Below are 20,853 nucleotides of genomic sequence, written 5' to 3'. Positions count from 1 at the left end.
TTTCATTCCTACCCCATGTGATGAACCGAAAATAAACAGTCAAACCTTACTAAGTTACGAAATGGCGAAAAAATATAGCAACACATTGGCTGTTGACGCATTGATTCAAGCTGTTAGTCTCAGTTAATGTACTACGCTACCTAACGTAAAGTCAGGGCAAGACATGCCTACCCTTTTCGCGAACACCTGGTGTCATCACTGATTTTTAATGATCCATTAAAATAATTTCACCGTTACTTTGCCTTTTACACCCAATGGAATCTGTTTCGGCAGATAATCGAGACGGATGTTTTTGTTTTTCTTCTGGCGTACACGTTTAATACTTACCCACACATTTGCATTTTGCCATAAAAAGAGCATTTATTTTAATTAGACCTGAGGAAGTTTCTCATGTGTAAAAAATAAACATTCGTTTCACGTGATTAACGACCATAACTTCACTAAGTAAGGATAAGAATTTATGGATGAACAGCTTCTTTATTACAATTAGAGCGACGTTTCGGTGTAGGTTCTAAATTAACACTGTTATCACTTGCTTTGATAACGGTGTTTGAACCTACACCGAAACGTCGCTCTTAATTGTAATAAAGGAATTGTTCATCCATAAATTCTTATCCTTACTTAGTACTCCAACTTCTAATTATAAATGCCTATCAAAGAGGTCATAACTTCACTGTTCAGAACATAACAATTATATTCTTTCAGTCGCTGCAAGTTTATGGTGGGTGTTTGGTTTCGCATGAAATTCATTTTTTTTTTCTATAAGAAAATACCCATATTATTGTTGTCCACAAAGCTAATGCTTCAGAACTGATGCTATCATTTTGGTATTTTCTGGAACCCATTCGATTCATCATTTCTTTTGGCAATGTTACTACCCCCTGTCGCCATTAAAAATGAATTGTCGGGTCAAAAACATATACACCCATGTTTGATGGTGGCGAAAAACGAACAAACAAAATGGTTATTCGATGGTGACGTATTTGATACGTGTATAAGTTTGCAGTGCATCGGCGACTGATTCCAGCCTTGTACCGTTTTGATAACGTTTGCAATATTTAGGTCAAATCCAGCTTTCAATTGTATACTTTCTTTTGCCCGGCAGTTAATATCGGAGCCGAACATCATCAGTTTACTATTATTAGATTATGGCACAATTTTCGAAAAATCGAACATAAGACGCATATTGCAAGTGAAAGGAAGGTTAGTAGGAACGTACTTTATCTCGCACCACACCTAGAAATGGAGAAATCAAACAGGTTTATTTTGGGGTGCGGACCCTTATCAGCTGGCTCTGCTGATAGATATACCGCGGCACGACGGTACAGCAGTACCACATTTGTACGGACAACAGGTAAGACTAAATAACTTCTCACTATAGCTCTACAGCTTACATTTTCTGAATTAATTCGTGCGCGTAATTTGGCATATTAATCACAAGCGTTTAACGCCAATTCGTATAGGAACCAAGAATGAAACATTTTTCATTTGTACATATTTTTAAAATTTTATGTAGCAATAAACATATTGTAACAACATATGCTTGTAGATACATAGTATATATCTCGGTCTTTCATTAAAGCCCCCATGTAGTGCGACATAATGTTTACAGAAGTATATCGTATGTATGAGGTATGTATGAGGTACTGAATGTGTGTTATTCTTCATATTTAGAAATCGATATTAAACTTGTTAATTTTCTCATCACTAATTAAAGGATTTTGAATCCACGTACGAAAGTTGTAGAATAAGTAAGAATTACTTCGGGGTCCTTTTGCAGTATACTGTATCTGTAGCGCGAATTCTTTTTTGTAATAAATCAATGATCTCATTAAAAAAGGGAATTATGTGAGCACTGAGTTAACTGGTGTCATGTATTAGACCCTTGGGCACGCAAGAAAACTATCATCGTAGGTTCGAATCCTGGTTCACCCCAATTATTTTTCAAGGTTTGTCATCACCATGCACGTGCGCGTTGGTTTCACCAAAGTGGTAAACGTCTGAGACTTACTTCAATTTGGGCTTTCCTTCCTCATTAAATAAGCTGCCACGTATGCAATATTGCTAAAAGCGGCGTTAAATCATACTCACTCACCCATGTATGAGGCAAGCGCGGATGCAGCATTTTTGGGGAAAAGGGATGCATTTTGTGGTTTGTCATCTCCCGCCCAATGATCATGCAGTGTGATGGGAGATGTATGACCAATTAAGTAAGGCGTGATCCGCGTCATGATAAATAAATATGTGACTTAGTGCCTGTCCTAAACATCTTAATCAATCGCCGTTTTATTGTACTCACATTTCAACTATGGGTTGCGCTTTCGCAATGATCCGTAACCACATGAACACTATTATATTCATTTTAAGCAAACAGTATCTGTGTTCTACAATTTCCTCTTTAAAGCGACCGGGCAGTGGGGTAGCCTAGTGGTTAAAGCGTTCGCTCGTCACGCCGAAGACCCAGGTTCGATTCGCCACATGGATACAATATCTGAAGCCCATTTCTGGTGTCCCCCGCCGTGATATTGCTGGAATATTGCTAAAAGCGGCGTAAAACCACACACACTCACTCACTCACACACTTAAAAGCGACCGAAATGAAATGTGATGAATATTAATGTTTTGTTTTTATTACACGGCTCACAGAACAATGAAGGCCGTGTTTATGCTCCTTGTCCTGCTGCCTCTGGCCTTCTCCAAGCCACTAGAGAAAAAGATGATTTTCGGTGAGTGACCCTCCCCCCACACACACACCCTTTTTCACCCGAAACCCATGAACACCCGGCATAATTCCGTATTAGAAATTTCCCCCATATCTTACGCTGGTCGTATAAATGGCGACTAATGGATCGGGTGGTCAGACTCGGTGACTTGGTAGATTGCGTGTCATCGAACCCCGATGGCGTGGATTGTTTCTCATAAAATCAACCACTGTGTAGTCTGGCTCAGGGGCCCGTTCAACAAAACGATCTAAGCGCTACGACTATGTTAAGATCGTCTTAGCACTACGATCGCTTTGTGGAATGGGGCCCAGATTCGACTATTTACAGGTCGCCGGTATATAACTGGAATATTGGTGATCGATTGCGTCGTTACACCAGAAACAAACAAACAAACAAACAAACAAACAAACTTAGGAATACCCTTGTCCTCCTTTTCCCCTCCACGATGATACTGATTCAGGACCGATGTTTTCATTGTGGCATTTCTGTAATCTACACGGGTCATCTTTTAATTTTGTTTGTTTGTTGTTTAACGCCGCACTCAGCACAATATTCCAGCAATATGACGGCGGTATGTAAATAATCGAGACTGGACCAGACAACCGACTGATTGACATCATGAGCATCGATCTACGCTATTGGCAAAAGATGACATGCATCAACCAAGTCAGCGAGCCCGATCCCGTTGGTCGCCTCTTACGACAAGCATAGCCGCCTTTAACGGCAAGCATGGGTTGCTGAAGACCTATTCTACCCCGGATCCTCATGGGTCTCACTTGTACTGACCCCCATCGTCATTAAAACACTACCACGTTAACTTTCAACAATATCCAACATACACAACTGGCAACTGAATGACTGTCATAAATTCAAAACAATGTCGTATATTGTAAATGGCACAATATTCGAATGCAAGTAATTCGTCATCTTCCCGAGGCAAGAGAGTTAACTGACTTAAAAAGTCCAGTTTCCGACCTTGCCGATCTAGGCCGCAATACCTTGGCTCGATCCTAGCGGCACCAATGGCTATCACGAGTTATGTCCCTTCCATGCCTCTCCTATGGACCAATCAGATTCCACCTCTCGTATCACCTGCATTTGCTTCAAACAAAATGGCGGCGCCCAGTCTAGACGATCTGATCGATAATCACGATCTATATTGTGATAAAACGGGCCTTACAACGCGAAATGCATCAAATCATGTGAGCACCTTGATTAAAAACATGAAAGATTTGGAAAATATCTGTTGACAACGAGATGGCGGTGCACATGCTTTGCAAATCCTGCAATCGACCGACAGTTTACGAACATGATTTCGATTTCGTTGCGCGATTTTGATTGGACTATGCATAGACTCGTTAGTCCAGCCAAAACTCGATATAATACCAGCCTAGTTCGGCAAGGATGGAAAGTGGACTTTTATAGTGAGTTAACTCTCTTGCCATGGGAAGATGGTAATTCGTGTACAAGGCTGAATCATTTTGTCTTTCTTTTTACGTGACAGGTATTCTGTGAAGGTTGCTTTTTACTTAATAGAATCGGATGTTTCTCTCTTCAGCTAACATTCTAGATACAAACGAGCTCAGGCACATTATGTCTCTCTTGGTTAATGCCCTTGGTTCCGACACGACTGAGAAGCTCTGTGAGACCGAGTGCCCTCTCATCGTCAAGGTGGACGCCCTCAAGATGGCCTGTCCCTTGGTCTGCCCTTCGTAAGTTTTACACGTAAACGTAACAATCTGGAGTGCGTTTCGTATGTGTTATATGTTAACATTATAATCTAGACTGCTCTTTGTAAGTATTAGACGTGAACGTAACAATATAGACTGCCCTTCGTAAGTGACGTACCCACTCAGACTGCGTTTTGTAAGTTTTAGACGTGAACGTAAAAATCTAGTCTGCCCTTCGTAAGTGTTAAGACGTTAACGTAAAAATCGGGACTGCGTTTTCTAAGTTTTGTTTTGTTTGTTTGTTGTATAACGCCGCACTCAGCAATATTCCAGCTATATGACGGCGGTCTGTACACAATCGTGTCTGCACCAGACAATCCAATGATTGATATAATAAGCATCGATCCATGCAGTTGGGATACGATGACATGCATCAACCAAGTCAGCGAGCCTGACCACCCGATCCCGTAAGTCGCCTCTTTCAAGCATAGTCGCCTATAACGGCAAGGATGGGTTGCTGAAGACCTATTCTAACCCGGATCTTTCCGGGTTCCGTTTCGTAAGTGTCAGATGTGAACGTAACAATCTAGATTGCCCTTCGTAAGTGTCAGACGTTAACATAATCTAGACTGCTCCTCGTAAGTGTCAGACGTGAACGTAACAATCTTGTCGATATTCCAGCAAAGAACGCTTGATCACCCCTAGACATCAAACCTGCTGATTTGCGTTGTTTTCTCTATGTCAATGATGACCGTTGTCTATGGTGTATCCAGCTCTCCTTCGGGTGACTGTTGTGCCATTACCAAAATGTTTTTTTCCAATTACATTCATGTTCGCGCAACAGTTGTGTACATTGTCTGGGGGCGCTGAACTCTTTTCCAAGGAGTATCTCTTATACCCAGGACCTAATCGCTACCATAGCTTTGTTTTGAATTCGATTCAAATACCACCACCTGGAAATATCCTTTCTGTCAAATTACTCTCACGAGCCTATAGGAATATTTTGCTAGAAATAGTTGTGACGTCACTTCCGGAATGAAGAATTAGTGGCAAATTGGTCCAGGATATTCAGTAGCAAAGAAAGGACCATGCAAGATGAGTCGCTCCGTCTTCCCATCCTCTTATAGTTGTACATTCATAATAAACTCAACCCTTTCTTTTTCAGCTTCCAGACCCTTCTAAAAAAATTCAATCTTTAAAAGCCTCAATAAACATTTGAACCCTGTGCTTCCCAATGTTTCCCATTTATTTCCTGGAAAAGATGTATGTCAATGACCTTGACAGACAATGATACTTCATGCATAAGCGAGTGAAATGAATTTAGATTTGCTGGAACTTGGTTTAAAAAAATAACACATATCAAGGCAATGATCACATTTTTAAAAATTAATTGTAAGACCTAAGAAACACACACCCTAGTCACATAGAAGACCATGAAAGACTAATGGTGCCACTTTGGTAGCATATATATTTATTTTTAAATCGAGATTTCTGGTTATTTATGTTATGTTTATTATGACATCTACCTGTAAATGATCTAGCCTGGTCCCGACAAACCAGTGTTTGTTTGTTTGTTTGTTTGTTGTGTAATGCCGCACTCAGCAATATCCCAGCTATATGACGGCGGTCTGTAAATAATTGAGTCTTGACCAGACAATCCAGTGATTGACATCAGGAGCATCGATCCACACGGGGATAGGATGACATGCATCAACCAAGTCAGCGAGCCTGACCAGCTGATCCCGTTAGTCGCCTCTTACGACAAACATAGTCGCCTTTTACCTCAAGCATGGGTTGCTGAAGACCTATTTTACCCTGGATCTTCAAGGGTGGACAAACCAGTGACTGACGCTATGAGCAGATATGTCAGTTTGAGAATCAATCAACCATGTGATTGTGCTCGACTACCGGATCTATTTCGTCATTTATGACAAGCGTGGACTGCTCTGGACTTTAGTATCACAGCCTGTCAGTATGATGTTGGAGAAAAGCCTCCACTGATGCAGGCCATAGATGTTTACCACTTTGGTTAAAGCACCGAGCACAGAATGGTGTTGACAAACCAAGAATCGTGGTAAGGAAGGGTCTGGGATTCGAACCCACAATCATAAAATTCTGGCATGCCTCTGAAGCAACTCTGCACAGTAGGGCTTGGACGGGTCCACATTTACCACTCGGGTACCCAACACCCTATAACCCGACCCTACCCGCTGCAGGTATTTAGAGAAAGGTACAAACTGTCCGATTTGGAAAAGTTTGACCTTAGCCCTGGCAAAATGTATTAGATACACGTGTAAAATGATCTGGTCATGCATACACTGAAGTTTACTCCATTAAGTTTTATCTTTATCCAAACATATAAAAGTCAGAAGGCATGGGTGCATTGTCAGAAAGAAATGGGAACATTAGTGACTTATAGTGTAACCATAGAGTTTTTGTCATTAAAGAATATATCACGTGACTAACCACGGGTCCAGGTAGTCCTGTGGGTACCCGGGTCATACTCAGGACCCATCCGACCCGAGTTACTCGAGTTACTCTCCCAGTCTTACTGCACAGCAATAGTGGCGCCTTCATGCCCCAACACACACTGGACACTGCCAAAACTGCATGTGATTGAACCACGAAAAAGCTCCTTAAAATCAGATCTTAGTTCTCGAAATCGCTAAACAAAGATCCGAGGATATCCCATTACGGATCACGTCAGAACGACCTTTCACCCGACCAATCAAAGCGTCGCTTACCAGATCATGAAAGTGACAGTCGGAATTTGTTTTCTAATCATGCAACCTCGAAAACGTTAATACGGGGTATTATGGCCCGTATGACTGATTCCGTCAAAAAACGTATCGTCTATCTCTCGCTTCCGTGGAGGTGTTGCACAGTACGTGGGAAACACTGCCACACAATCTCAACCATATATTAGACATTCCGGAATGTTCGTTTGTTCATTTTTTCAAAAATTTAATCGAGAACTGTGTCAACATATTTTTCAAGCGTAGTCTGAAATGGAAGTTGCCAGGTTGAAACGATTGCCAGCTCGAGAAAGCTACTTTCTAATTGGCTGATGTCGACTTCTAGTTAGTCATTTCTAGTTAGTTCGCGAAAGGTCGTTGTGATGTGACCCGTAAAGGGATGTCCTCAGATCTTTGTTTAGCGGCAGCAAGAACTTAGATCTGATTTTAATGAGATTGGAAACACATAGCATATTGCCAATACATCATTATCATCAATAATAATCACCAAGGAAAACTGGGTGAGTGAGTTTTAACATGTGTTCCAAGATTTTTGCACTTATATAGTGATGTGTGTGGCTGTTTGTACTAGTCCAGACTAATAACAGTTTTACAGTGCTAGTCCACTGAGATACCATGCTGGAGTTTAACATGGATATATAAACACCCCTCAGTATACTGAGTGACCCGACCAGTCGTCTTGATGGCGAGTGCCAGGCAGGGAACAACACGCATCATCTCGTAACGTCAATGACACGGCTATGGATCAAACCATGACCCTCTGTGACACTCTATCAGGAGAAACTTGGATATGAGCCAGCAGACAAGGGAAGCAACTCCCCTGGGCATGTGACTTTGTTCGAAATGTGCCTCTGTTCACCCAGCAATAAATGGGTACCAGATTGGATGAGTTGTGGTTTCTTTGTTCTCCATCCTCTTCCTGCCAAGGAAATCTCCAAAAGCCATTTTACCAAATCCTGATGACCGTCGTCTATGGCGCATCCAGCTCTCCTTCGGGTGAGTGCTGGTGCCATTACCAAAATGATTTTTCGAATTACATTCATGTTTGCGCAACAGTTGTGTACTTCAGGGGGCGCTGAACTCTTTTCCAGGTGTATCTTATGCTTATGCTGATTGTTATTTACCAGTGAGAAACATTCATAACATGACACATTTCCATTTAGTCTGTATTTATTTTGAACATAGCACCATCATATAGAACAACAAAACAAAATCAAATGTAGACTGTTTCAGTGATCAACAAGAAAACAACTGCAACTGTTGCAAGAATAAATGCCATCTGTAGGTTAAAGCCTTATCTTCTGATACAAACAAAAATACTTCTCCTGCCATATTCCTGCAACCATTCATGTGGTTCAGTTGCAGAGTGAGTGAGTTGGGTTTTGGAAATTTCGAAAAGTATTAAAGATTCATTTTGGTGGGCAACACTGATTCTGGACACTTACCATTTTGTTTTTATAAATCTCACTTATTAATATTACAGCAATATGAGTGAGTGTGTGAGTTGGGTTTAACGCTGCTTTTAACAGTATTCCAGTTATATCACGGCGTGTCAGCTTAATGTAGGAGGAAAACCCGAGGTGATGCAGGTCTTAGATGTTTACCACTTTGGTGAAACCCACGAGCACGGGTATGGTGCTGACAAACCTAGAAACATAATCGGGGCGAACTGGGATCCAAACCAACAATCATGGGTTTCTGGCATGCCCAAGGGACGCAACTCTGCACAGTGAATCGCGCGGCGCCTGAGACAACTGGGCGACCGGTTGCCGCCCCCCCCCCCCCCCCCCCCCCAAGCAATATGAGGGAACTCTGTAAATAATTGAGTCCGAACCAGACAGTTCATTGACTGACATCATGAGCACTGATCCATGCAGTCGGGGTACAGTGACATGCATCAAGCAAGTTCCATACCAAGCTAACCCGAGTTGAAGAACCTCCATCACTTTGGACTTCCTTCTTAAGGTAACCCGCCAGGATATATCTGATAACTGACAGTGTTCAAAGCAGCATTAATCCCAACTCACTCACCCACTCACTCACTCACACACGCGGTGGTGGTAATGCCCACCAACTAATACACTGTCTAGCTTCACTTACAGATGATTCAGTCTTTATAAAGCCTTTGTGACCTTGACATTGACAAACTCAGTTCTCCTTAACGCCATCTAGTGCTGTCTTATTCTGAGACTTGGCACACAGCGTCCCATTTGTTATCTTGAGTATCTCATAAATATCCAGAGCAGCACCTGCACACAGTGAAAAAATATCAAAATTTTAAATCTTTACATTAAATTAAATTAAAAATAAATCTGATTTCAAATAGATACATGAGGACATACTCATTGGTTCCACTTGCAAATAAACATGAACTTCAATAATGTTTTGGCTTTTAACCTGTGGGCATACGTTTATGCTTCCATCAACAAAAAATCATATGGAAGAAAATTCTTATAAATAAATACGTCAATAATAACAACTTCCCAGCTCTGTATTTAGTCCCTAACACAACAGTACGAAATCAGTGACATTGGTCAGTGCAATAATGCAACACAAGCCCCTCCCATTCTATTGTCAACAAATCAAGAAACAGAACACTGTAAGTGGGCATGGCCTTATGTATTTTTGGGTTTATGGAAATATAAATGCAAATATAATTGCTTGGTGAGCCAATCAAATGCCACGGAATCACTTGCATTTTGTTTATTTTCAATTTTTCCAAAAAAATATTTAAGTCCTTACAACAGTGTTTCAATATCTTTTATCCACCAAGCTATCAACTAGTCATTAACTATATAATTTATTCATTAGAGAAAAAAAGGAATTGTAACATATTTATGTAACAGCAATGTTAACCATGGTTAACAAACTAAAGGCCTTTTCCAGGCACCTAATCAAAGTTTAAGGCATTATAAATGCAGATTCAAACTTAAGGCCGTTTCAAGGCAGGACTACCAATTTCAAAGGTTTTCTGGCCTGTATGAATCTGTGTATCCCTACCTTGTGGAATACCGTAGCCCCTGGCCAGACCGTGGGGGTTTGAGGGGGTTTTGCAGTCCATCACAACCTCCTTCCTCAGGCAGGTATCAATGTCTACACTACTGAAGAAGGCAACTGACTGAAACAGGATTGTAATTTACAATAATATCTGTTAAAAATAAACTGGAATAAATAGATATTGGTAAACTTACAGTTTTCTCCTACACAGGAAAAACACTTCTGGAGTTGTGGCTCCATGTTGTCATGTGAGGTATTTTGTTGACATACAGTCAAGTCCCGTTAATCCGACATGGTTGGTCGCATATGATTATGTCGGATTGACTAGTATGTCAGATGAACAAAATTAAGTAGTATCAATGTTCGTGATTGAAAATCAGACTACACGATAGATAACAATGCAAACAAAAACTTAACTGTATATTCTTGCTGAGACAATATCCCACTGATGCACAAATCTGAATAATAACCATCATCCAAAATCGTATCAGTGATATTAGTTTAATGTTATTTATTAGTCAGGGGTCGGGTAGCCCAGTGGTTAAAGCGTTCGCTCATCATGCCAAAGGCCTGGGTTCGATTCCAGACATGGGTACAATGTGTGAAGCCCATTTCTGGTGTCCACAGCTGTGATATTGCTGGAATATTGCTAAAAAAGCACTCACTTACTCACTCTTAAATGTCAGCCATGTAAATAGACAGTAAAATTATACTGCAATGACACATCAAGAGTTACTTCCCTTCCCTCACTGTCCAACTTGGGAGTTGATTAAATTAGCTAACAGACGTGCTGGAGCAAAATAGAAATTAAATCCACTTCTGCTGGTTGATATATAATCCGAGGAAATAAAACTAAAAGGCCTCATGAAATCAGGAACAGGCAAACTTTACATTTATGTATAAAAAATCTGAAAACGTGGTACTAAGTAATTCTAATACAGATGTCCCTAGAAGAATTCGGGTTAGAATAGGTACTTCACCAAAACATGCTTGTCATAAGAGGCGACTAACATGATCAGGTGGTCAGTCTTGCTGACTTGATTGATGCATGTCATTGTGTCCCAAATGCAAAGATTGATGCTCCTGATGTCAATCACTGGATTCTCTGGTCCAGATTCGATTATTTACAGACCTCCATCATATAGCTGGAATATTGCTGAGTACGGCGTTAAACAACAAACCAACATAATACAGCCAATAGTGTTAGGCCCAATTAGGGGCGGTGTGGTAGCCTAGTGGTTAAAGCGTTCGGTCGTCAATCCTGAAGGCCCGGGTTCGATTCCCCACATGGGTACAATGTGTGAAGCCCATTTCTGATGTTCCCCCATCCACGATATTGCTGGAATATTGCTAACTATACACTCTCTCTCTGCACAATTATATATATTATAATATATAATATAGTTGCAGGAATTATATGATGCTATGTTTATTTGTTACCTACCTGTGGCAGATCTTTCATCCCGAGTCTGGATGCAAACATTGACCGAGTCCACAGATTGGTGATCTGCAGAGCCAGGGCAGCTCGGTACCGATCTTCGCTTCTCACCAAGTAACGGACCTCGTCGTGGATACTGATACAGAAGCGCCCCCTGATGGAGAATGTCTCCAACAACCAGCGCATGCTGACCAACATCAGGTGGAGATAATCCACGGCGGAACTCTGGACGACCCAGTTCACTCGGCTTGTCATGAACTGAAACACATTGACAAAATATGTATTATAGCCATACACATTGACAGAATATCTAATATAGCTATACACATCGACAAATAAACAAACAAATGATGACATGCCAACGACCAAGTCACCAACCCTGACGACTGATCTATTTAGCTTCCTCTTATGACAAGTAAGGTTGCTGGTGACATATATTACCCAGAATCCCCTTTTAGTTCTTGTAACTTTTTTAAATCAGTGAAATAGCCCAAAAGTGACAATTGTTTCATGATGTACTGGTACTTAGAGTTCTAGTAAAATGAAACTGATTCTCATTGTGAAGAAGAAGAAGTCTTACATCGTCCAGAACATGCTCCGGCTCCAAAGCTCTGCTGATTCGACATCCCAGAACTGGCGTCAATGGTTCCTCTGACCTTGCTATCTTCTCAAGGCCATTGAACATATGGCTCTCACTTCAACAAGAAAAATATAGCCCAGATATAACAAATACATCTGACACAAGAATGATCTATGTAAATGCTGATTAACGACACAATCTGACAGCATGTCACTATATCTGTATTGTTATTTGTCATTTGCCTGAAAGGCTATTATTTGTCCAACATACCAGTACATGCATTATTTGGCACAAGAAAGATGAAACTTAACAGTCTATTAAATCATAAAGACAAAGTTTGCTTGATAAATTCACACTGTTTTGATGGCTTTAATCTAAAAATCGGAGAGTGAGTGAGTAGGGCATAACACAGCTCTAAACAGTATTCCAGTTATATCACGGCGTGTATGATTGATCTGGGAGGAAACCTCAAAGTGATGCAGATCTCAGATGTGTAACCCCCCCAATCCCGCACCCTTCCCAAATCTAAGACTGGAGGATAAAATTTCTTAGGGCGGCAAACAACTTACGTTCCTCCAACCCACAGTCCTGATTGGCTGAAATAAACAAGGGAGATAAATCTTTAACTATAGCAACGTAAGCTGTGTCCAAGAATGTAATTTCGTACCCCAAACAAATTCATACCCCCAAAAATGAGTACTTTCGAACACCAAACCGCAAGTAATTTTGTACCCCTATGCAATAAGCAATAAATTACGTAATATGAAAGAATGAACAGACCATGCATGTCTCTTCCAGACCAAGACAGACGTACAACATTATATTCAAGCTAAATGAAGGGCTGTCTGGACCAGACTATGCGATGATTGACATTATTTGGTTTGATAGTTGTATGTATGTGTGTCTTTTCATGAATGTTGGAGAGAATTAATGCTTGACTGTTTAAATGTGAATGTTTTTTGACATGTGATGTTTTTGGTTGTGTATGTTGTATGATGGTAGTTGTATGTATATTAGTATATATGTGGGGTTGACTGTGCAAGACTGATAACCTTGTTTTATGACATCTCATCAGCGACTGTTTTGTTCTTTATCCCTAAGTTATGAATGCACTGCTCCACTGTGATGCATTTCACGAGAAATTGCGATGAACATGGCCGTTTGAATACGTAAGATGATTAAAAGCCTATGAAAATTATAATAGGACGCTAATACATCCTTATAAAGGTAAACTTAGAAATACTACATAGGGTACGAAATAACTCATTATTTCAGGGGAATGAAATTTTTAAGGGTGTAAATTCATTTTGGGTACGAAATTCCACAACCCTATATACCAATGGCAGTTTAATAGTCAAAGACAATAAACACTTGTCAAGAAATGTTAGAGCCATTATAGTGGCCATAGCTGACACAAGATTACAGATTCTTGATTTGAATTGGTCAATAAGAGGTATCAAATCTTAATAACACACCTCAATTAAAGGAACAGCATCACTGCTCAGGAGGGGTTTTAGACTGGTAAAATATCATTTATGAAAAATGCAGATTTGCTATTCCTTCGAAGCAAAACATTTTGAAGAGAAAACCTTACGTAAATTACTTGTCAATATAGGAGGATTATTGTGTGAAGTTCATTTGCATACACTTAAAAGTCAAGAACACTGTTTGTTCCCTACATACAATGGTTAAGTGACAGTTTAACCCTGCAGTCAGCAATACTGCTGGTACAACAGTTTGGACAGTAAATAATCAAGTCTAGACCAGGCAACAGAAACAGACAGACACGGAATGAACAACGTTCCATGCCATCGGACCACGATGACACCATTAGCCAATCTACATCGTCGCCATGTGCAATAACCAGAAGTTGTTATCCAGAAAGTGGCACCTTTTTTTATTCAGCCAATCAAGTATCAGAGCCTGACCATCCGATTCATTTAGTTGCCTTTCACAAAAAGCAAAACTTACAGGGGTCTTACTCTACCCCGGAATAACCACAGACCTGACACAGTTTGTACTGACCTTCTCTTCCCCTTGGTGGCCATGTACATCTTCTTAGCCTTCTGCTTTGCCTCCTCGGGGGTGAGACGGGGGTTGAACTGCACCAGGAGTCTCTCAGCAAACCTCTGCCCCGCCCCATAGATGCGGCCATAGTTCATCACCTGCGATTGAAGTGAGCCACGATGCACACCATCGGGGTACGATGACAAAGCTCCCGTTCATGTTTCAATGGCTGCTGAATGGTAATTTACATACAAGTTTCCTTTTTTTCTCAAGATTTGTCCCCTGGTGATTACCATCTGTTTTCAAATTAAAACAAGGGCTAAAGTGAGCGTGGCTCACTAATACCCCTGACCCGCCTAGTGTCAGTAGTTTCAAAATAAATAATGGATAGTGTTAGGGTTTGAAAAATTCATAAAAAAAATGAAAATTAATTAAAGCAATTTTTTCTTTTGACTGCACCCCTCCATATGACACAGATTATATGTACTAAGTTTGAGATGAATCCACTGAATAGTTTAAGAGAAATCGCACGGACAAAGTTTTCGGAAGGACGGACTGAACCTTGGTATAAGAACAAACAACTTGCATGGTCAGAAATTTAATGAGGCCCATCAACTGGTGCCTAGGAGGGCTGGACAAGATCAACAGACCAGAAGAGACACAATAAGTGTACTGAACTGCAAGGGGACAATACAGAAACATGTTAAAGCTTGTGACAATATTCAGTTCTATGTATGCTATTATTATAAACACAATGGCTACAGTAGCTTCACTTCACAACAAATCAACATCGCTGTGTGTGGACCTATCCCTAGCCTGGCATCACCTCTACCCTACCTTGGCATCAACATCACCCTACCTTGCTGTGGACTTCCCCCTACCTTACTATTGACCTACCCCTTCACCTCTACCCTACCTTGCTGTGGACTTCCCCCTACCTTACTATTGACCTACCCCTTCACCTCTACCCCTACCTTGCTGTGGACTTCCCCCTACCTTACTATTGACCTACCCCCATCACCTCTACCCCTACCTTGCTGTGGACTTCCCCCTACCTTACTATTGACCTACCCCTTCACCTCTACCCCTACCTTGCTGTGGACTTCCCCCTACCTTACTATTGACCTACCCCTTCACCTCTACCCCTACCTTGCTGTGGACTTCCCCCTACCTTACTATTGACCTACCCCTTCACCTCTACCCCTACCTTGCTGTGGACTTCCCCCTACCTTACTATTGACCTACCCCTTCACCTCTACCCTTACCTTGCTGTGGACTTCCCCCTACCTTACTATTGACCTACCCCTTCACCTCCACACTACCTTGCTGTGGACTTCCCCCTACCTTACTATTGACCTACCCCTTCACCTCTACCCCTACCTTGCTGTGGACTTCCCCCTACCTTACTATTGACCTACCCCTTCACCTCTACCCCTACCTTGCTGTGGACTTCCCCTACCTTACTATTGACCTACCCCTTCACCTCTACCCCTACCTTGCTGTGGACTCCCCCCCTACCTTACTATTGACCTGCCCCTTCACCTCTACCCCTACCTTGCTGTGGACTTCCCCTACCTTACTACTGCCCTGCCCCCATCACCTCTACCCTACCTTGCTGTGGACTCCCCCCTACCTTACTACTGCCCTGCCCCCATCACCTCTACCCTACCTTGCTGTGGACACCCCCCTACCTTACTACTGCCCTGCCCCCATCATCTCTACCCTACCTTGCTGTGGACTCCCCCCTACCTTACTACTGCCCTGCCCCCATCACCTCTACCCTACCTTGCTGTGGACTTCCCCCTACCTTACCACTGACCTACCCCATCACCTCTACCCTACCTTGGCGTGGTCTCTGCTGATGCTGACAGTCTCCACGGTCTTGATGTGGACTTCCCCGTACCTTACTACTGCCCTGCCCCCATCACCTCTACCCTACCTTGGCGTGGTCTCTGCTGATGCTGACAGTCTCCGCGGTCTTGCTGTGGACTTCCCCCTACTTACCACTGACCTACCCCATCACCTCTACCCTACCTTGGCGTGGTCTCTGCTGATGCTGACAGTCTCCACGGTCTTGATGTGGACTTCCCCGTACCTTACTACTGCCCTGCCCCCATCACCTCTACCCTACCTTGGCGTGGTCTCTGCTGATGCTGACAGTCTCCGCGGTCTTGCTGTGGACTTCCCCCTACCTTACTACTGACCTACCTCCATCACCTCTACCCTACCTTGGCGTGGTCTCTGCTGATGCTGACAGTCTCTGCGGTCTTGCTGTGGACTTCCCCCTACCTTACTACTGACCTACCTCCATCACCTCCACCCTACCTTGGCGTGGTCTCTGCTGATGCTGACAGTCTCCGCGGTCTTGCTGTGGACTTCCCCCTACCTTACTACTGCCCTGCCCCCATCACCTCTACCTCTACCTTGGCGTGGTCTCTGCTGATGCTGACAGTCTCCGCGGTCTTGCTGTGGACTTCCCCGTACCTTACTACTGCCCTGCCTCCATCACCTCTACCCTACCTTGGCGTGGTCTCTGCTGATGCTGACAGTCTCCGCGGTCTTGCTGTGGACTTCCCCCTACCTTACTACTGACCTACCTCCATCACCTCTACCCCTACCTTGGCGTGGTCTCTGCTGATGCTGACAGTCTCCGCGGTCTTGCTGTGGACTTCCCCGTACCTTACTACTGACCTACCTCCATCACCTCTACCCTACCTTGGCGTGGTCTCTGCTGATGCTGACAGTCTCCGCGGTCTTGCTGTGGACTTCCCCCTACCTTACTACTGACCTACCCCCATCACCTCTACCCCTACCTTGGCGTGGTCTCTGCTGATGCTGACAGTCTCCGCGGTCTTGCTGTGGACTTCCCCCTACCTTACTACTGACCTACCCCCATCACCTCTACCCTACTTTGGTGTGGTCTCTGCTGATGCTGACAGTCTCAGCGGTCTTGCTGTGGACTTCCCCTTACCTTACTACTGACCTACCCCCATCACCTCTACCCCTACCTTGGCGTGGTCTCTGCTGATGCTGACAGTCTCCGCGGTCTTGCTGTGGACTTCCCCCTACCTTACTACTGACCTACCTCCATCACCTCTACCCTACCTTGGCGTGGTCTCTGCTGATGCTGACAGTCTCCGCGGTCTTGCTGTGGACTTCCCCCTACCTTACTACTGACCTACCCCCATCACCTCTACCCTACCTTGGCGTGGTCTCTGCTGATGCTGACAGTCTCCGCGGTCTTGCTGTGGACTTCCCCGTACCTTACTACTGACCTGCCCCCATCACCTCTACCCTACCTTGGCGTGGTCTCTGCTGATGACCTACCCCCATCACCTCTACCTTACCTTGGTGTGGTCTCTGCTGATGCTGACAGTCTCCGCGGTCTTGCTGTGGACTTCCCCGTACCTTACTACTGCCCTGCCCCCATCACCTCTACCCTACCTTGGCGTGGTCTCTGCAGATGCTGACAGTCTCCGCGGTCTTGCTGTGGACTTCCCCGTACCTTACTACTGACCTGCCCCCATCACGTCTACCCCTACCTTGGCGTGGTCTCTGCTGATGCTGACAGTCTCCGCGGTCTTGCTGTAGACTTCCCCCTAACATTACTACTGACCTACCCCCATCACCTCTACCCCTACCTTGGCGTGGACTCTGCTGATGCTGACAGTCTCCGCGGTCTTGCTGTGGACTTCCCCGTACCTTACTACTGACCGACCCCCATCACCTCTACCCCTACCTTGGCGTGGTCTCTGCTGATGCTGACAGTCTCCGCGGTCTTGCTGTGGAGGTCCGTCTTGTCTGCCTTGTTACCCTGCAGGGTCATCCAGCCCAGCGCGGTGCAGCCTGCAACAGTGGTAAATTTCTTTGGTCCATTCTTTATAGAAGTATGGAAGCCTTTAAGGGCCTTTTGTTTTTCATTTTTTTCTTGAAATTTGAAGAAACTAACTTGACATTTCAAGATGATATGTTGAAATTTCAAGATACTAAGCTGAAAGTTCAAGATACATTATAAGTTGAAATTTCAAGATAGTGATTTTAAAATTTCAAGATAATAAGTTGACATTTTAAGATTATAACTTAAAAATTTAACTTAGGATCTTGAAATTTCAACTTATTATCTTGAAATTTCAAGTCAGTATCTTGGAATTTCAACTTAGCATGTATCTTGAAATTTCAACTAGTATCTTGAAATTTCAACTAGTATCTTGAAATTTAAAAAAAACAAACCCAAAAAATCCAAATGGCCCTTGCTTCCGTACTGAAAACCATTCCCTTAATATCTATTAAAGCAAAGAAATATGCTGGTGCTTACAACTGAAAATGTACCATTATTATCTCCTTGTTAGAAGCTCAAATTTAAAATCAAGACCTTTTTCATGACAATAGTAGCCTTTTTAGCCAATTCCAGAACAATCCGGGTCTTCACATTTATTGTAAATTGAATAGTTATATACTTATCCTTACTCACACTATGCATTTTCTTACTTCTTCTTTCAATCCCATGTGGAAATGAGCTTGAACAAGGTTTCCAGCTTCCAAAAACAAATCACCCGAACACATCCCAGCATCACCATGGTCACCACCCAAGCAAATGGGTCACTCACATCCTGTGCATAGTGACCTACACGACATGATCACTTGACCAACCCCACCACATCATTCTCTTTCTTAGAGCTGACAGGCTAGAGGGGCTGTGATGCGAGGATGGCCGGGAGGGCATATAGCATGTGAAATAGATACATGTAATAGAGGTAATGTGGAAAGGTAATCAGTACCATGTATTTTCTGAAAGGTGGCGTCACCTATAATGGAGGCTATCCAGAGTTCCTGGGAGTCCACGTCTGCTCCTACAAAATGGTAGCCTGGAGGAACTTGGACCATGGCCTTCAACTCACTGCCGATGCGATCGGGCTGCAGAAACACAAACTCACATTACACCCTGCTAGGAAGTTCATCTGATGTTTCACAGCACATAATTTTCTGTATCAAATTTTAAAAAGTTTCAGAAATAAGATTTTAGAGACATGTACAAGAAAGACTAACAACACTTTGCCTCAAGCATGAGTGAGTGAGTGAGTGAGTATGGTTTTACCTCGCTTTTAGCAATATTCCAGCAATATCACGGCAGGGGACACCAGAAATGGGATTCACACATTGTACCCATTTGGGAATCAAACCGGGGTCTTCTGTGACGAGCAAACGCTTTAACCACTAGGCTACCTGACCACCCTTGAGACTTGACTTACATAGGCGTTGCTGGCAGTCAGCCATGTTTGTTCGACAGCCCTGCGTGTGATGGTTCCTGCTGGGACAATCCTTGGCACTACGGCGCCGTACAAACCATCCTCCTCATAGTCCTCCTGGCTGCAAACACAGAGTATTTCTTCATGTCTACATACACAGACAAGCTTGTCTTGTAGATACAGTGGTTTGTAGTTACCTCCCTTTGATCTGTGCAATGCGTTCATGTGTTTATGACTTCCAGCACCGTCAAGGCAAGAGCGTCCATTAGCCTTTTTAATAAGATCAAAGTCTTGTGTCCACCCTTGCCACATCAAGCCCACTTTCCTGTGCTCAATATGATTGGACTATCGCACATATCAATAGCGCAATCAGAATGAGTGAGTGTGGTTTTACGCCACTTTTAGCAATATTCAAGCAATATCATGGCGGGGGACACCAGAAATGGGTTTCACACATTGTACCCATGTCGGGAATCGAACCCGGGTCTTTGGCGTGACGGTCGAACCCTTTAACCACTAGGCTACCCGACCGCCCCTTAGTGCAATCAGAGAACATTTCACAAAATCAACATCCACGACGGGTACACCTTTGAATGAAGGTGATTTACCGTGTTTTGGTTGACACGTCTTTTTCATCTTTAACCCCCCCAACGATTGTTTTTGTGTCAGGGATGAAACTGTGAATGTTTTTTGTTATCTGATCGACCAGGTCGTCACCTATGGTAGTCGCCATCTTTGTTAAGCTATACAAGATAAGAACAGCGATCTGATTGGATATCGCATGTTCATTACAAGGGGCACAACTCGTGATCTACGTGAGGTGGCGCCAGGGTCGATCCATAAAAGTGGCCTTCATGTGGCAAGGGTAGAAACAAGGCTTTGATTAATAGGCTATTGGACACACTTGCCTCGGGAAGAAGCACTTCCATCGGTAATGTGTTGATGTATCTACTTTACCTTGTGATGCTTTTGTGGAGTTCTCCTTTCTTCATCCACACTGACATCTGACCTCTAAAACATCAAACAATGAACAAACAATCATGGTGGTGAGTTGTAATTGGGTTTAACGTCCAAGATTATTGCACTTATATAATGACTTGCATTCATGTGTGTGTGTGTGGCTGCTTGTACTAGTCCAGGCTGATGCCAGTTTATAGTGCTAGCCCACTGAGATACCATGCCGCAGTTTAACATGAATACCCCACTCAGACACAGTATACAGACTCCGGACCAACCAGTCTTTGTCTTAGCCCATTAATGCCGAGCGCCAGACAGGGTAACAACAAGTACCACCTTTTAACGTCTTTCGGTATGACGTGGCCGAGGACTGAACCCCGGACCTTCCGCTCTCTAGGCGGACGCTCTACCACTGGATCATAGAGGTGGTTGAACAATCATGGAATCAAATAATGAACTAAAATGAATAAAATACTTGG

General features: G+C 43.1%; 2 protein-coding genes across 2 annotated transcripts in view; one reads left to right on the top strand and one right to left on the bottom strand.

Annotated features, from left to right (window-relative positions):
* Window positions 1-1,242: 1,242 nt before the first annotated feature.
* On the top strand, window positions 1,243-5,619 carry LOC139464504 (uncharacterized). The gene is made up of 4 exons (XM_071246029.1): window positions 1,243-1,349; window positions 2,635-2,726; window positions 4,282-4,435; window positions 5,559-5,619. The coding sequence occupies exons 1-4, from the start codon at window positions 1,243-1,245 to the stop codon at window positions 5,590-5,592; spliced, it is 387 nt and encodes a 128-aa protein (XP_071102130.1). The 3' UTR covers window positions 5,593-5,619.
* Window positions 5,620-8,950: 3,331 nt separating this feature from the next.
* LOC139464503 (DNA polymerase subunit gamma-1-like) overlaps window positions 8,951-20,853 on the bottom strand; it is a 35,085-nt gene continuing 23,182 nt past the window's right edge. The window contains exons 14-23 of the mRNA XM_071246028.1: window positions 20,375-20,428; window positions 19,421-19,538; window positions 18,950-19,085; window positions 17,911-18,017; window positions 14,190-14,329; window positions 12,734-12,760; window positions 12,165-12,279; window positions 11,591-11,842; window positions 10,150-10,267; window positions 8,951-9,398 (exon numbers count right to left, since the gene is read on the bottom strand). Of these exons, the coding sequence (XP_071102129.1) occupies window positions 9,298-9,398; window positions 10,150-10,267; window positions 11,591-11,842; window positions 12,165-12,279; window positions 12,734-12,760; window positions 14,190-14,329; window positions 17,911-18,017; window positions 18,950-19,085; window positions 19,421-19,538; window positions 20,375-20,428 (1,168 nt within the window). The 3' untranslated portion in view covers window positions 8,951-9,297. The remainder of the gene's footprint in view (window positions 9,399-10,149; window positions 10,268-11,590; window positions 11,843-12,164; window positions 12,280-12,733; window positions 12,761-14,189; window positions 14,330-17,910; window positions 18,018-18,949; window positions 19,086-19,420; window positions 19,539-20,374; window positions 20,429-20,853) is intronic.

This window comes from Haliotis cracherodii, unplaced genomic scaffold (assembly GCF_022045235.1).
Source record: "Haliotis cracherodii isolate W230 unplaced genomic scaffold, xgHalCrac1.p SCAF_17, whole genome shotgun sequence".
Lineage (NCBI taxonomy): Eukaryota > Metazoa > Mollusca > Gastropoda > Lepetellida > Haliotidae > Haliotis > Haliotis cracherodii.
The sequence above is the reverse complement of the archived record's forward strand: the minus strand, read 5'-3'. Positions and strand labels throughout refer to the sequence as shown.

What these genes read in the sequence shown, in the direction of transcription:
- LOC139464504 (XM_071246029.1), top strand. Translation starts at nt 1,243, where the DNA reads ATGGAGAAATCAAACAGGTTTATTTTGGGGTGCGGACCCTTATCAGCT. An exon ending in AGTACCACATTTGTACGGAC is followed by an intron (nt 1,350 to 2,634) that starts AACAGGTAAGAC and finishes TTGTTTTTATTA; the next exon opens with CACGGCTCACAGAACAATGA. An exon ending in TGTCCCTTGGTCTGCCCTTC is followed by an intron (nt 4,436 to 5,558) that starts GTAAGTTTTACA and finishes TTTCTTTTTCAG; the next exon opens with CTTCCAGACCCTTCTAAAAA.